The sequence below is a fragment of the Gobius niger genome (genome assembly GCF_951799975.1).
Source record: "Gobius niger genome assembly, chromosome: 8".
Lineage (NCBI taxonomy): Eukaryota > Metazoa > Chordata > Actinopteri > Gobiiformes > Gobiidae > Gobius > Gobius niger.
Genome location: NC_136859.1, coordinates 7,655,999 through 7,671,777, shown reverse-complemented (window position 1 = coordinate 7,671,777; position 15,779 = coordinate 7,655,999). Strand labels below are relative to the sequence as shown.

General features: G+C 41.1%; 1 protein-coding gene across 1 annotated transcript; it reads right to left on the bottom strand.

The window, feature by feature from the left end:
- Positions 1-573: 573 nt before the first annotated feature.
- stx12l (syntaxin 12, like) lies at positions 574-10,166 on the bottom strand. The gene is made up of 10 exons (XM_079561376.1): positions 10,058-10,166; positions 7,756-7,953; positions 5,536-5,605; positions 5,362-5,461; positions 4,825-4,962; positions 4,648-4,691; positions 3,233-3,338; positions 3,086-3,158; positions 2,922-3,004; positions 574-1,092 (listed from the first exon to the last, which is right to left on the bottom strand). Exons 2-10 carry the CDS (start codon positions 7,844-7,846, stop codon positions 1,000-1,002), a joined length of 798 nt encoding a protein of 265 aa, XP_079417502.1. The 5' UTR covers positions 7,847-7,953; positions 10,058-10,166; the 3' UTR covers positions 574-999.
- Positions 10,167-15,779: the final 5,613 nt, after the last annotated feature.

Here is a 15,779-nt window from a genome sequence, read left to right as displayed (position 1 = left end):
TTTTGAACTCCGTATAGTCCCTTCAAGGCCTTAAATTTTGCACAATTCATTTGCCATATTTTCCGGACTATAAGTCACACTATTTTCATAGTTTGGCTGGGGTGCGACTTATACTCAGGTGTGACTTGTATATCAAAATATATAATTTCACATGTTTGTTATCTTCACACTGACACCCGCTAGAGGGCGCTCTAGGCTTGTGTACCAGTATCTGCTACTCCCGAACCACTGAAGATTTAAAAAAACGGTAATCGAGCAGCAGAAAGAAAGTTTGGAGTGAGGGAGAAACTTGGGAGGGACTGGGGAAAAGCGGAGGTCACTCTTACTGCAATGAAGAAAACACAAAAAGCTAATCTCGAGCTAAAAGCTTGATGGCCACAGCAAGAGGAACGAGTTTGCAAATGGGTGCTTGAATAACGTGCTGCCGAGAGAGGCTTGTCAACGGTTGCCAAGGCTTGTGCGACTTATACTCTGGCAAAACTTATAGCCTGGAAAATACTTTTAATGCTTTTTAATGTCCCGCAGAAACCCTGTCATTGAAGTAAATATTCTCTGGGAAAGGCTCGATGCCCCCCAGTTGAGAACCACTGGGTTTAATAACGGTTGCAGAAATATTTATTGGAAGCATAAAAATAAATAAAAAAGTGAAATGCTGACTTTAGTCATTGTCAAACCAATTCTTATAAAGAAACATGAAAGAACACAATAAAAACCTAATTTGTTATTTTGATTTCTAAGATAACTTAAATACATTGAAAATAATTAGTCAGTGCGTAAAACATACAGTCAAAATAAATACCTGGATTAAGTACTGTAATTGATAAGTTTCGACTTTAACGCCGGCCTGGCCACAAACCGTCTAAACTTTAGATTTTCTTCTGTCGACAAAATAAATGTCATGTCAGTTCAGTTTTCACGTGGACAGTAGCTCTCTTAAATAAACTCTCATTCAAAACATGTACAGTTCAAAGACACTTCGTAAAGCGGACAGCGGGTGACTCATTTGAGGGCCTGCCAGATGATGATGATGAGGATTACCAGCACCAGTGAAAGCACCATGGCCAGAACGCACATCCTCTTACGGGACTTTCTCTGCAAATAGACAGTATTGAGATCGTTAATGATTTCATATTTAATATAATAATGGGAAAACAACGTCTGGAATCTCCTTCAAAACAAGTTTTACTAATCACACTTATCTAAGTTTAAATACAATATGTGCACAGTTGTGGTGTTGTCAACATTGAACGCTTGAATTAAGACCATTTATGCTGTTTTTGACTAGGTTTGGACTGTCATGAAATAAGAGCAAATGGAACATGCAAGTTGTCCATTTTAAACTCACTACTGCCACCTCAGGTCATACGTGTAACTGCATCTTCTATATTGAGCTCGTGCATGATGGCAATTCAGACTCGAATTAAAACTTTTTAAGTGACAGTGCAGGATTTTAGAGGCAGTTGTGGTGAACAGGTCTGGGCTCATTGTACACATTAGGACATGGCTGGAACATGTAGGGGGATGAATATACATAATTTTAACATTTTTAAACTCCGTATAGTCCCTTTAAAGTGGACATGTCATGCTTAGGAAGCTTAAAAATAGACTTAAAAAACATGTTTTGGGTGCCTCGGCTTTGATATTTCACATTTTATAATTTGAAAATTTGTCCCATCCATCCATCCATCTATTCATTTGCTTCCACTTGTCCGTTGCCGGGTCATGGGGGCAGCTGTTGGACCTGCCCAAATCACACTGCACCAGCCCCTTATGGCTCCTCCTGCAGGTGGTGGGTCCATGGAAGGACGGCCTCACGGTTCTAACCGGGCCTGTTGGTCTCTCATAAGGGGCTTCTGAACCGCCCTTTGTCTCACCCGTCACCTGGGACCTGTTTGTCATGGGAGACTCTACCAGGGGCACGGAGCCCCCGAAAACAGAGCTCCAGGATCATTCAGGCGCTCAAACCCCTCCACCACGTTAAGGTGGCGGTTCCAGGAGGGGTTAAAAATTTGTCTCTGCAAGAATTAAATAGTAACAATGAACGGCAGGAGACAGAGCTGGTGAAAATCTTGACTGGGGCTCATCCTACTGGCAGCTGTAGGAATAATTTTCTTAAAAAATAACTTCCAGGTTGGATACGGCGTGTGAGCAGCTCCAGCAGTGCATGATAATCAGACTTTGAGCACAGAACGTGTTGGATTATGGGCTTTAAAAATGTGGGGGGCAGTTTTTGGGTTTGAACAATGACGCGATTGTAATTGGGAAGTACAACGAGGCGCTGACGCCGTAGAAGAAGAAACAACTAAATTTAACAGCTTTGTCCGAGGATAAACCCAAAACTACTTGAATGTTGTGAAATACTACTCCAGGTTAAACCTCAACAAAGTCGATTTTGCATGATGCATATGTCCACTTTAATAAATCTTACTTCAGAAGAATGAATACAATTATTAATATTCAAAAGCAGATTGGACACAACAGGCAGCTTGAGTCAAAACTGCAGTTCAACCTAATGGATTTTTTATCATAATCATTGTATTTTCAATGAAGTGCAGTCATGTACAGCTAGTTTGAATCGCATTTCATGTTTTTTTTTACTAATATTTGAAAGGCCTTAATTTTGGCACAATTAACCAATAACTTTTTAATGCCCTGTGGAAACCCTGTCAATGGAAAATTCACTGTTTTTGAATGAAATAACTAAACAGAAAACCTACAAATGTGTGAAAAACTGTGGACAAAATGATCTTAGGTCATTTGTGCAGAGAGAGCACACGTTGAACTTCCTGCCAGTAATTACAGTGATAACGGCTCTGCTACAGGTCAATAACATTCTACTCTACAATCCTTGACTTCTGTTGCCGTTCACCTCAACATCTCTTTTCCTTGAGCAGAATGAAGTATTTGTGCTTCTTCCTCACCTGGTAATAAGCTGCTTTCTGAAGCTGGGCCGCTCCTTTGTTCACGTGGACCTCTGCGTTTTCCACGTTGGCCTCGATGCTGTCTGTGAAAGGAGCGGCACAAAGACTAGTGAGCTTGATTCAATCGTTTTACAGATGAATGTTGTTTCTGATGTGTGTCTTACCGATCATCTCTCCCTGGTCGTGGATCATCACGGCCAGGTCCTTGAAAATCTGGTTCACGTCCATAATGTCCGACTGAACGAAACAGAAAAATGTGATTGTAACGTATCACCGTATGTCACCCTTAGTTTGTGCAGGTCGGTCTGTACCTCGAGCTGCCGTATGTTGGTCTCTCGCTCTCGGATCACCTCCAGATCCTCCTCTGTGATCCCCGGCTCCTGAGTCTGAGTCACCGCCTGACCCCACTCGTCCTCCCTGGAACACAACGCAGGAACTCTTACTCTCACTCATCCTCACTGTTATTATGTAAAATTAACAGGAAAAAACAAGGCCTACAACTTCACACATCACCAACTTTTTGTCTATGATGGTCCAACTAATAAGTAACACACTGCCCGACCAAGACAAAAAAAGGCGCCACTTGGATGTAACTAACTGTTCTGAGTTTTCGCAGTTGGTCAGGTCTAGGTTCAGCTATCTGAACATCCTGAGGGACCAGGTTGTTCCTAGGCCAGTCACAATTTGAAGTTCCATATATTGAGGCGAGAAACTATCACGACAAACAATATTATTGACAATAAAGATACTAGACCAGTGGTGCCCAAAGTGGGGCCCACCAGAGAGTGACTACTTTTGTGCCGGTACTCTCTCCCAATCATTCCCAATGGTAAATATGGATGCAATACACTTTTTTGGCCACCAACGTCAAATAACTTTGTTTCACTCCTTTCGCAAAGTTAAGGAAACACTGTTGTGTGTCTTGATGTTTATCAATCACAGAGCATTGTAGCACATCAGCTACCAGTTTTCCAACTTTGGTTGCAAAGGTTGTTGACATTAACAAAGGGACGTGTTAGAAATTGATTTAAAAAAGAATTTATGCTGAACTGACACTTTAAAAATGATCTAATATGGCATTTTCTTTGAGTTAACAAATGAAAGAGGTAAAGTCACTGTAGGTGCATACAGGTGTTGCTAAAACTAGGCGTTTGCCATAGTCAACATTTGTTTTATTATATCATGTTATTTGCATAGCCAGAATCCAATGCAAATGTATACCGGATAATAAAATAAACTCATTATTATTATTTGCAGTTATTTGTGTTTCACATGATACTGCTGTGTTGGCCTGCGACCCACAGGCACTTTTTCATTTTGGCCCTCGGAGACAAAAAGTTTGGGCACCCTGTACTAGACACTGTCAACTCTAAAGCATAACAATGACAGTAAACTTTTGTTTATACGTTCATACGTATATCCTAAACTACCACACAAGCTGCCAAAAACATGAAATATAATGCAACCAAATTTTCTTCAGTTAAAAATTGAAGTTTTACAAAGAAAAAATAGCAGGGTCAATACAAGACCTTGGTTAAAAAAATCAATGCATGACTGGATCCTCTGACATTGCAGAAGCTTATTGAAACGATGTAATCACAGCTAAAGGTGGTCCAACAAAATACAGTATATTTGATCATGTGACCGCCGTTTTTTGTGGTGGCTTTATTTATTTTTTGATCTCAAGCAGTTTCGGTCTGGACAAAAAGAGATCCAAATAACTTACTTTTCAAATGTCACCAGGTGGTCGTTCAAATTGTCTCCATCCCCCTGCAAAAAATATATTAAAAAGGAAGAGCCAGTGTCAAGTAAATCACCAGAGGTCTGTATTTGATTGGTTAGTTTGAAAAAAAACAAATTGACACCAACATGGAGTAACTACTGAAGTGACTGAAGAACCCACCATGTTCCTGGAGCCGGCTCGGGCGCGGGCCACAGACTCCTTCTCCTTCTCGGCCGCTCGTCTCTGAACCACCTGGAAGTTGTTCAGCGCCGCCGAGAAGTCGTTCATCAGGCGCTCCTTCTGCAGCTTCTGTTGCCTCTGGAGCACAGAACACATCCTGACTTATATAAACCTGCTGTTGGGCTCCTTTGATTTGATTCTTCATGTTCTCCAACTTAAAATAATGTCTGTGTTTGGAAAAGACACTTTATTATCACAGACGGTGTTGGTCTTTATCTTGTTGTGAATTTTGCCTGATTTTTCCAAATGTCTTGTCTATAACCCTGTCTACGATGCTTCTAAACTGTACAATGATTCAGTGTTGAACTGTGCACTGGAAATACTGATCAGAGTGTTTCAGTAACAGAAGAAGAAATGACCAAATTATACCCCTAAATCAAAATAATACTCCAGGTATAACATGATTAAAAGCTTCAATATTTTCCTGATGTGTACCCTCTGAATGAGTTTAATGCTATCATAAGCCCACATGCTAACCTGTTCAGATGGCGACATGGGAGGAGCCAGCGTGCCCAGGTCCTTCAGGTGACGGTTGGTCTCTTTAGCCAGCTGGTTCGTGTAGTGCTGAAGCTGCTGCCTGTCAAGTCATAATCCCACTTTAACATTAACCAAAAAGGAGAAGCGGGAAACTGAACATATCCAAGGACTTACAGCTTCTCCTGCGGCTCTGTGCTGTCATTGCCGGTCCCCAGTTGGTAAAGCAGGTTCTTGATCTGCCCGGCTGCACAGAAGATTCAATACATTTTGTTGGTTCAAATTAGCATGTGTTTTGTTTCAATGCGTGATGTGGATTTTGGTGAAGTATGTCAGGAATCTGCCATGGTAGATGCTACTAGCAAACTTTGTTCATCGAGCAACACTAGCTAGAAAGACCATTTTTAAAATCTCCATTCTCTATTCTCTATTTTTGTTCATGGAATGTGCCAGGAATCCCAGAAATGTGAGCAGCTTCGACGACACAATCCCAAGCTTTGTTCTTCCCTTTACCAAACCCATAATTTACTAGGCCGTAAAATAAAGCACAACCTCATATTTTGTCTTTTCTTCGGGGCAAATAAGATGGAAAATGTTGGTAAATAAACTTGCAGGATAACTATCTGGCTATAGCTACAGTTTGTCATATAGAAACAATAATTCACTTTGAAATGAGATATCAGGATGTTTATCAGGATAGTTCAGAGTGAGATCATGTCTGAACTCACATAATGAAGTCAGGCAAAGCGCAGTACTCACTAAATTATTCTTTTTTCAATATTTGGGCTGTACAATTGACTCTGTGCATAGCTTCAAATCATAACAATGCCGCCCAAGAAGTGACTTCCTGTTTCGATCCAGCACACCAAAATAAAAGCACACAGCTCGTCTCATTGACTAGTTCAGCAGGAACTTTCAACATTACAATAATATAATTAAAAACACACATTTTAAGTGTTTTGTCTGTTAATAGTCAGAAAGAAAGTTGAACTACTGAACTGCTGAACTAATGAACAAGACGGCGCTTTTATTTTGGTGTGCCGGATTGAAACAGGAAGTCACTTCTTGGGCGGTGGCGTTATGATTTGAAGTTATGCACAGAGTCAATTAATCCCAAGCAAGTTGTAATCATAATTTGATGCAATGAAAAACTGTGCTAGGCTACGTCTGCCAAATTTCTTCTTTCACACAGAAGACTAAGAGAAGGCATCAAAGGGATAACACAAATCCTTATCTGATATTAAACCCCGAGTGCAGGGGTTGGCAAATACGGCCCTCCAGCTGCCCAACACCAGGCCCTAGTGATGGGCGAGTGAAGCCTTGTAACAATGTGAGGCCTTCCTGTACCCTCGAAGTCTCTGAGCCGTTTCATTCTGTCTGAACACTGACCTCTTGTGGACAAACTTCATTATTGACTTCTCATAAACACGACTGAAGCACCAACACAATCATGTGGAAGAGAAGTTTCAAACAGACGTGTGGCAGTGTTATTATTTGCAGCCTGATGTTGATGTTTGATCAAATCAATCATAGGCAGATAAATAAGAGTCATTTTCTTTGTAACGTGGCCTGCGGCTCTGCTGCTCAAAGGCAGAACATTGATGCCTGATCTTTTTACTTCATTCAGTCAGGGCTAATTTTGGCTCCTTACGTTTCCCTCGCGTGATTAGCTCCACGCCTGCTTTTGTATCTGTTCAAAAGCAGGACTTGGTAAAGAATAAGAAAATATGTAACATGTAAAATGTTTTCTGGCTCACAGCTTCTTTCTCCACATGAACGCGGTTAAATGGGAAATGGGTGAAATACAGCACATTTATTTATCTATCATTAATGATTTACATTAGTATATGGACAAGGAAACATTCGTTGTTTAGCGCCTTGCCGATTTAAAATAAGGAAAAATACTGTCAATCTTTAGAATTTCCGGTCAAACACATCCCAATAGATCATTAATGACACTTTTTCCTTTGGGCTACACTTGGGAGATTTTACTCTAAAAAAATAAATATCTAGATTAGTTTAAATGTCTCATATTGTGCATCATATTCTAATTTTTTGTTGTTTTGACTAGTTAAGATTTAGTTGTGCATTTGACCCAGATTATTTCCATGTTTCTGACTTGATTCAATACATTTTGTCTTTATTTCAGGTTTCATTTATCTGCCTATGGGTAAGAAAATTGCAGCTGGCAGTTTTACTTTCTCACCCAGTCTGAAATGTCATCTGTGTTTTTGGTCTGAAGTCTAAATGAAAACAAACCACTGAATATAAGAACAATATTCTCAAATCAAATCATTTAAATCCATACTTGATATTTATTCTTTGGGAGTGAAGAAAACCGGCCCTCCAGGACTCAAACCTGCCGACCCCCACCCTAGTGTTAATGCGTAAACTCACTGTTCTGCGTGATCTTCTGGATGTTTCCGCTGCAGGTCTGAATGAGACTGCTGAAGTCCCGCGGCTGGGACCACTCCGCTCGGCTGTACATCCTGCAGGTGAACCGTGACTCCAAATCAGGGGCAAAAAAAAAAATCAGGTCCTCAAAAGCACCACTGAAGGGTCCTCACAAAGCTGTCCAGGAGAACTGATGGAGATCTGCAAGAGACGGACACAAACGGGAACGTGATTGAGTCATTCTTACTTTTTTCGTTTCAGGTTTTATCACAAAGCTTGTCATAATAAAAGATTCAATATTATGTTGACAGGGGTAAAAGACTAACTATGACAAGGTAATGCTCCAACTATTAAAATAATCATTATATGGGGCCGACAGATGAGAGACAGAGCAGGTTGTGATATGAATGGAAGGTTAGAAAATATAATTCTGTCTCCCACTGGTGTAAACTGCCATTGTTTCCTTGAGCAAGACACTTCACCCACCTTGCCTGTGTGAATGTAAAGTATGTGAGTGGTTGGTGGAGTGGCTTTGACAGACAGGTTTCGGTCAGTCTGTAGTAGCTTTACACAACTTGTGGACATAATGAATAATAATTAGTTTGTCAAGCTTTTGAAGTGCAAGTATACGACATAATTATTATTTATTATTGTTGTTGTTATAAACTAATAAAGAAGTGTCTCGATCCTGTTGGACGGTTCCCGACTTATCTTATTGTGTGTTATGTGTTGAATCCCTGCTTTAATTTAATGCACAGAAACATTCACAGTATGGCCCGACCGATATATATTGGCCGATATTAGAATATTTTCATTATCGGCTATCGGCCGATAAAAAGGCTGATATCTCCGGGACCAAAAGTGATAGAGACTTCCCACTTTCAGCACCAAGAGAGAAAGAGCTCAGTCAGAGCTTTAAAATGAGCTGACTCACAACACACCTGAGGGGAGCGGAGAAACACCACGGAGAAAATAGTTTGTACACCTATTTTTATATCTTAGTTTATAAACTTCTGCGTATAATTTTTGAACCCTAAGAGACAGAGACTTACCATTTTTTTGTTTTGGAACCTACTGATTGTTGTCTTTCAAACAAGCTCCCTCTGAAGTAACTACTAAACATAATTATACAGCGCCCCCTGCTGTCACAGTTCAACACTGACACATTTAAGCCTCATAAACAGGATTACAGACAGTTCTAACATTGGGTCAAAAATATGAGTGGTGCATATCATATAAATTGTTTAGTATTTAGTTTATTAGCTTATTGAAAGGCCAGTGTGCAGTTACACTAAAAAGATGCTATCAAATTTAGGCTATTAGAGAGATTAAAAAAAATAAATAAAAATAAAAATACTTAAAATATCGGCCTTTATATTGGCTATCGGCCATGCCAACCCCCTTCATATCGGTATCGGACTCCGAAAATCCATATCGGTCGGGCCTTAATTCACAGCAAAAAGAACATTTGTGTTGCTAAACGTAACAATCTTTTTATCCAAGAAAAGTATGAAAATGCCACCGATATAATGATATAATGCTCCAGACTTGACCATTTCCTATCAGTTAAAAAATATTGTTAAAAAATTTGACAAGTGTTTGAAAACATCGAATTGTTTGACATAGTGTCGTCTTACCATATTTTACTTCTTTTTTTAATCTTATTTATTTTAATATTCTTTATGCATGCCCCTAAAGCCTTATCGTTTAAAGTCGTATTCCTTATTTTTATCTAAACTCTGTGTTATGTTTTAATGTTTTAATGTTGCACGTGTCACCGAGAAAAATTCCTAGTTTTGTGAACCTGTTTACAGACAATGGCAATAAACATTATTCTGATTCTTTTAGAGAGTATTTAACTAAACACGCACAATGGCGGAGATGTCAACAACAATGCTAATACATCGTTATTACATCGCGCACAAATGTCCAATAAAAACATAAATAAAATCCTCTTTTTGGGTGTTTTCTTGTCCAAGTTGTGCGTAAATTGGGTTAGTCCTGGCTTAAAGCGGGTCATTGGAGACATCACGTGAAATGATCATCGCGCTGATATATAACCCTGGGAACCGGCTAACCTTCGACCGACAAAGCTATAAAACCACACAGCAACATTTCACAGCGTCTATTCTTTGATTTTAAACATTAAACAAAATACGATTGTTAGAAGAATTGGCTAGAAATTGTATATACACCATAGCGACGTCACTCAGCGGTCAAAACAAAGCGTCTTTTTATAGATCTGGGTGTTTTTCCGGGACCAAATTGAAGAATAGCTGAATATATAAATACATGAATCACTTACTTGAAATTATACTGGGATTTTTTGCCCTCTTTCACGAGAAAACCGTTTAAAAATCAATATTTTGACGGGAATTAGCGGAGAAACGGAGCCGAGCTGCACCAAACCCAGCCCGGCGATGACGTCAGACGCTCGCAGACAAATCCGACGTCCGTCTCACGTAAGGTTCACGTACAACAACAACAGTGGGACACGAGAGCCCCAAAGCAAAATCTTATCAATTTAGCTAATTTTAAGCTTATTTTTATGCTATTTTACGTAATGCATACTTTTGCCACACCTTAGCGCATATTTGGGATTGCGAAGCATTGAATGTGACAACTATATATGCATGAATGAGGGGAAAAGGAAAAAAAGAAGGTAAAAATGATGCGTGTCGATTAATAAAAAACAATAGAAAACACTTTATTTAAATTTAACATACAATGAATATAACAGCTGTTGATCTGATTTGGGTACCGTTTAAAGATACACATTGCAACTTGCAGTTTATAAATAAAAGTTGGTGGAAGCTTTTTCCCACACGGGGTCCAGCAGCGCTATCTCGTGTCTGTCCCATGACTCCCACACTGGCGCTAATAATACAATGAAACAAAGCTGCGAGTAAAAAAGTCACGGTAATGAATTAACATTGTGCAGATGTTTTTGCTTTTCATTGCTTCAAGTAGAAAATGTCAGAGGTATAAAATTGAATGCAAATTGGTGTAAAGAGTCGAATAAAAAGTTACTTGAAATGTGAGGTAACATTTTATAGCTCCCCTTTGCATTTTTACATGCTAAGAAATGCCCCAACGTGTTTCTGTCAATTGCTAGCCATAAATCAAAAAGTAAAACCTACATAAAAAATCATTTAGTCTTACTTGTAACAGCAGCTACTCCCACTTGGGGTCACTGTTGTTCTTTATAAATGAGATAATTCACGCTACTTCTATCCCTTGCTATCATAATCATAGATGTCAAGTGTCCCGTCTTGGCACCGGGACCACAACTTGAATGCTCATGATAGAAAACTGTTATGATATTACTTGTCATGAAAGAATAGTACCACATTAAAGAAAGGGGGGAAAGTTATTTATTTCATTATTTAGCCATAACTTATGGTTTGTCAATAATAACTTTACACAACTAATCCTGCTTTAAAGTGTTTGCCAAGTTCCTCAGGATTTGTTGCCTCCATTCATTTCCATGGAATAACCCGAGTCCTCAACAGAACTGGGACAGAGCTACTCGGAGGATACCCCAGACATAGTTTGGATACCTATGCCTATCCTTGACGTCACTGGAGGGTTCCAGTGACGTCATCTGGTCACTAAAATCATCTGAAAAGAATGCTAATAGGATGCTCTCGGGTTAGAGCGAGATTTTGCATGGATTGGTTATAAAATACCAAAAGGATTCTCTTCACTGTGCTCCACCCGGATGACCTCAAATTATACAATGGCCATAAACAGTGCCTGATAACATGTCACACGCTCCGCCTTTATTTTTAATTACATCACATCACACAACAAGCTTCTGCAATTTCAAAAGATCCAGTGTTGAATTCATTTTTCACTAAGATCTTGTATTGATGATGGGAGAGTGTGACCACTGTGCAAAGCCTTCTCCGGCACATCCCAAAGATTCTCAATGGGGCTAAGATCTGGACTCTGCAGTGGCCGATCCATGAGTGAAATGATGTCTCGTGCTCCCTGAGCCACTCTTTCACAATGCAAGCCTGATGAATCCTGGCATTGTCATCTTGGAATATGGCCGTGTCATCTGGGTAGAAGAAATCCATTGATTTAATAACCTGGTCATTCAGGATGTTCAGGTTGTCAACTGCAGTATCCCCAGATAGCAGTTAGTTAATTGGTCAGGCATAGCATGTAATAATAATAATGATAATAATAATAATAATAATAATAATAATAATAATAATAATAATAATAATAATAATAATAATGACAATAATGACAATAATGACAATAATGACAATAATAATACATTTTATTTGTATAGTGCTTCACAGAAATACAATTTAAAAAAAATCAAACATAAAAACAGCACTTGAAAACTAAAGGGCAATTATCCTTCCATTCATCCATCCATTTTCTTCCGGGGGGGACCCCAGGTCAGCTCGGAGACATAGTCCCGCCAGTCCTGGGTCTTCCACGAGGCCTTGTCACAATAGGACATGCCTGGAACACCTCCCGCGGGAGGCGACCACGAGGGCATCCGGAACAGATGCCCTAGCCACCTCAGCTGGCTCCTTTCGACATGAAGGAGCAGCGGCTCTACTCCGAGCTCCTCCCGGGTAACTGAGCTCCTCACCCGATCTCGAAGTGTGCGCCCAGCCACCCTGTGAAGGAAGCTCTTTTTGGCTGCTTGTATCCGTGATCTCGCCCTTTCGGTCATGACCCAAATCTCATGACCAAGGGTGGAAACGTAGATTGATTTACCCATCAATCTACATGTCCACCCTTGGTCATGAGATTTGGGTAATGATTTGTGGAAATGTAGATTGATGGGTAAATCGAGAGCTTTGCCTCCTTTGCACCGATCTGTCAATTGATCTTACGCTCCATCCGTCCCTCACTCTTGAACACGATCCCGAGATACTTGAACTCCTCCAGTTGAGGCAAGGATTCCCCACCGACCTGAAGAGTGGAAGCCACCTTTTTCTGGTGGAGAACCATTGCCTTGGATTTGGAGGTGCTGCAGTCTGGAGGGCAATTACTGGACATTTAAAGCCTTTTTAAATGGTGTTTTTTTTATTTATTATTATTATTTGAACAGTTAACAGTTTGCTCAAAAGGAGTGGGCTGAAGCAAAAACTTCTGAGCGCCTACCCCAGAAATGGTAGAGATGTCCAAATGTATTTTTTTTCTTTCTTTCTTGAAGGTGGGGAGGTCGGAACAGGCACGGAGCGGTTGGGGCAGTGAGTTCCACAGTGTGGGGGCGGCTCTGTCTCCCCAGGGCGCATGGGCACACCCTGTAAACTTTCTAAACTGCTCACAGAAAGGTCCTATAGAACTTAAAACTCTTCCCAATTTTGTTTCCATATACACAACATACAGTATACATTTTGACTAAAAGTGAAGCCACATTTTGCAAAATTGTTGAACTGCTTTTACAAAATGCAGCCTCTAATTCGCTCCAAGGCTGAACCGACTGCCAAAACCTTGATCTAAAAGTCAAGCTCAGATTTGCTAACTCATGCTTCGTCCCTGGTGGACCCAGTTCCTTTGGACACATTGGATAATTGTGCCCATATCTTTGTTGAAATCTTCACCCGAATGTGTTGTTTACATCTGTTTCCTTCGCTCCGAGTTGTGCGTTGTGTAACATTTGAAAGCCTTTTGTAATTCTGTCCGTCTCATAAACAAACTGTGATCGGAGCGAATCACGGCTGCCAGATCGGGACACGCCTCCCACAGACTCTGCTAAACAGACCCATCACAACAACAAAAAGAGGTCAGGGTGAAATCATCTGTTCAGTGAGTTTTTGTGCATCATCGGAAATTAATGACGCTATAGTCGACCCTCAGTTGGCATTTCCATGTGATACTGTATGGACAGGCTTGCGCAAGTTCCTCGCCCCATGAAAAAAATAAACAGGCTCATCATTGAAATACCAAAAAAGGGCTTTATAAAAGAAATATAAAACTCAGAAATGGATAATGTCCACTGCTTTTACTCAAGTCAATACAGTGCAAGTACTTTTAATATTATTTTGCTCTGGGTCATGACGGAATGGACGATGCTGCGTTCATTAGGTTCTCAGGAACTGGGGGAAAACGTTTTCACCTGTCGAAAAATGCACATGAACACAGCACAACTGGAGAGAAGAACAACAAGTCCCACCTCCCACTGTTTGCCATAAAATTATTGAGAAAATGGGCTCCATCATGAGCCCTGCTGGTCCTGGGGCAACTTAGTCTCTTCAAGTATTCAAACATCTGTCTCGACGATCAGTCATCTCCACAGTTTGTCAGCGTCAGTAACCAAGAGGAGCTTGAGGGCACCGCTTGGTTCCTCTGGGAGAAGGTGCATTCAGTCAGAGCGGCTTCACAGTAACAGCAGCCATCTCAGCAAACATCCAGCAGTACAATAGACATCAGACTTCAGCGTGCACTGGGGCGGTTTGCAGCCAAGTGTGAAGCGATTGGGATGAAAACCAGCACCTCCAAATCCAAGGCCATGGTTCTCCCAAGAAAAACTCTCCAGCTTGGTAGAGAGTACATGCCTCAAGTGGAGAAGTTCAAGTATCTCAAGGTCTTGCTCACGAGTCATGGTTACGATAATGACCGGAAGGACGAGATCGCAGACACAGGCGGCCGTGAATGAGTTTCCTTCGCAGGTTTGCTGGGTGCATCATGCGAGATAGGGTGAGGAGCTCAGTCACCCGGGAAGAGCTCGGAGTATAGCCACTGCTCCTTCATGTCGAGATAAGCCAATTGACGTGGCTTGAGCATCTTTTTCGGATGCCGTCGCCTTGCTCGGGTGGTGTTCCATTTACTAGGAGGCCCCTGGGAAGACCCTGGACACACTGGTGGGACTTTGTCTCTGAGCCTGTTGCTTACATGACCTGGCCCAGGACAAAGCGGAAGACAGTTGATGAATGGTTGGCAGACATAATTACAAGCCTCTGTGTAGCTCTCTGGACACTTGTGGTCTGTAAAATGTGCTATTCAAATAAAGGAGGATTGGGCTCGGTATGTGCTGGCAGCTTCCTGGACACCTGCCTGGGGAGGGCCAAGCATCACAGCATGCCCCATCTGGTGAATGTGCCAGGATGCTTTAGGAGCTGGAGGAGTTGTCTGGGAAGAGTCCTTGCAGGTGGAGATGACACAACACATCAAAAGCAGTTTCTTCCTTATCGTTCTGACTGTAAAAAAAACAATAACAGCCTATATGTAATAGATTGGTTGTTTGTTTATGATGTGTAATAGATAACACATTGCAATCAGGCCTGATGTAATACCTTTGGTTCATGACAGTGCGTCTCTGGCTCCGGTCCGAGCAGGCGGTGGGACCAAGCTGGAGCAGAGAGGCTGAATCCACCCACGCCTTTCCCATTCGGGCTGCTCTGCTCTGGGCCGAGGGTTTGGGTCAGTGTGGGTCAATGCTTCTGATCGGGCTGCTTTAAAGAGAGACCACACGCTCAGCTCTCACACGTGGACAGGGACAGTATATTGGGCACACATTGTACAGAACATGTACAGGTCTGGGAGGAACACGCTCGCAGCTCACACGTGGACTTTAGTGGGATTTTGTTCAAATGAAAGAGGACCACCAGGAATAAACACATAGGTCACCAAAATCCTCCTATTGTTGTCAGAGGTGAGAGTCATTAGGACATCCTAGAGTGCAGTGTTGTTGAGATTACTTCATAAAAGCATCAAGCCAGGTTTTTTAGGTCTGCCCCACTTAGTTTTCCACAGTTGAGAACATCTTGTTCCCCACAGAACAAGGGCAATGGGCCACACTTTGTGGTTTCTGGTTGTCTTTCTATATTTCTGACATTCTATGAACAAAACGTTTTTTAAAGTACAAACTGTTCTGTCTGTCCAGGATCATCCAGTGATTTGAGTGATTTTAAAAGCTCCTGCAGTTGGCAGATGGTGATGCCGAGGTTCTCTACTGATCGTTTTAGGAGCTCCTTTTATTCTTGCCGTTCTATAATGAAAATTGTATTTGAGATTATTCATTCACTTTATAAAAAACACATTTGCATTTTTTT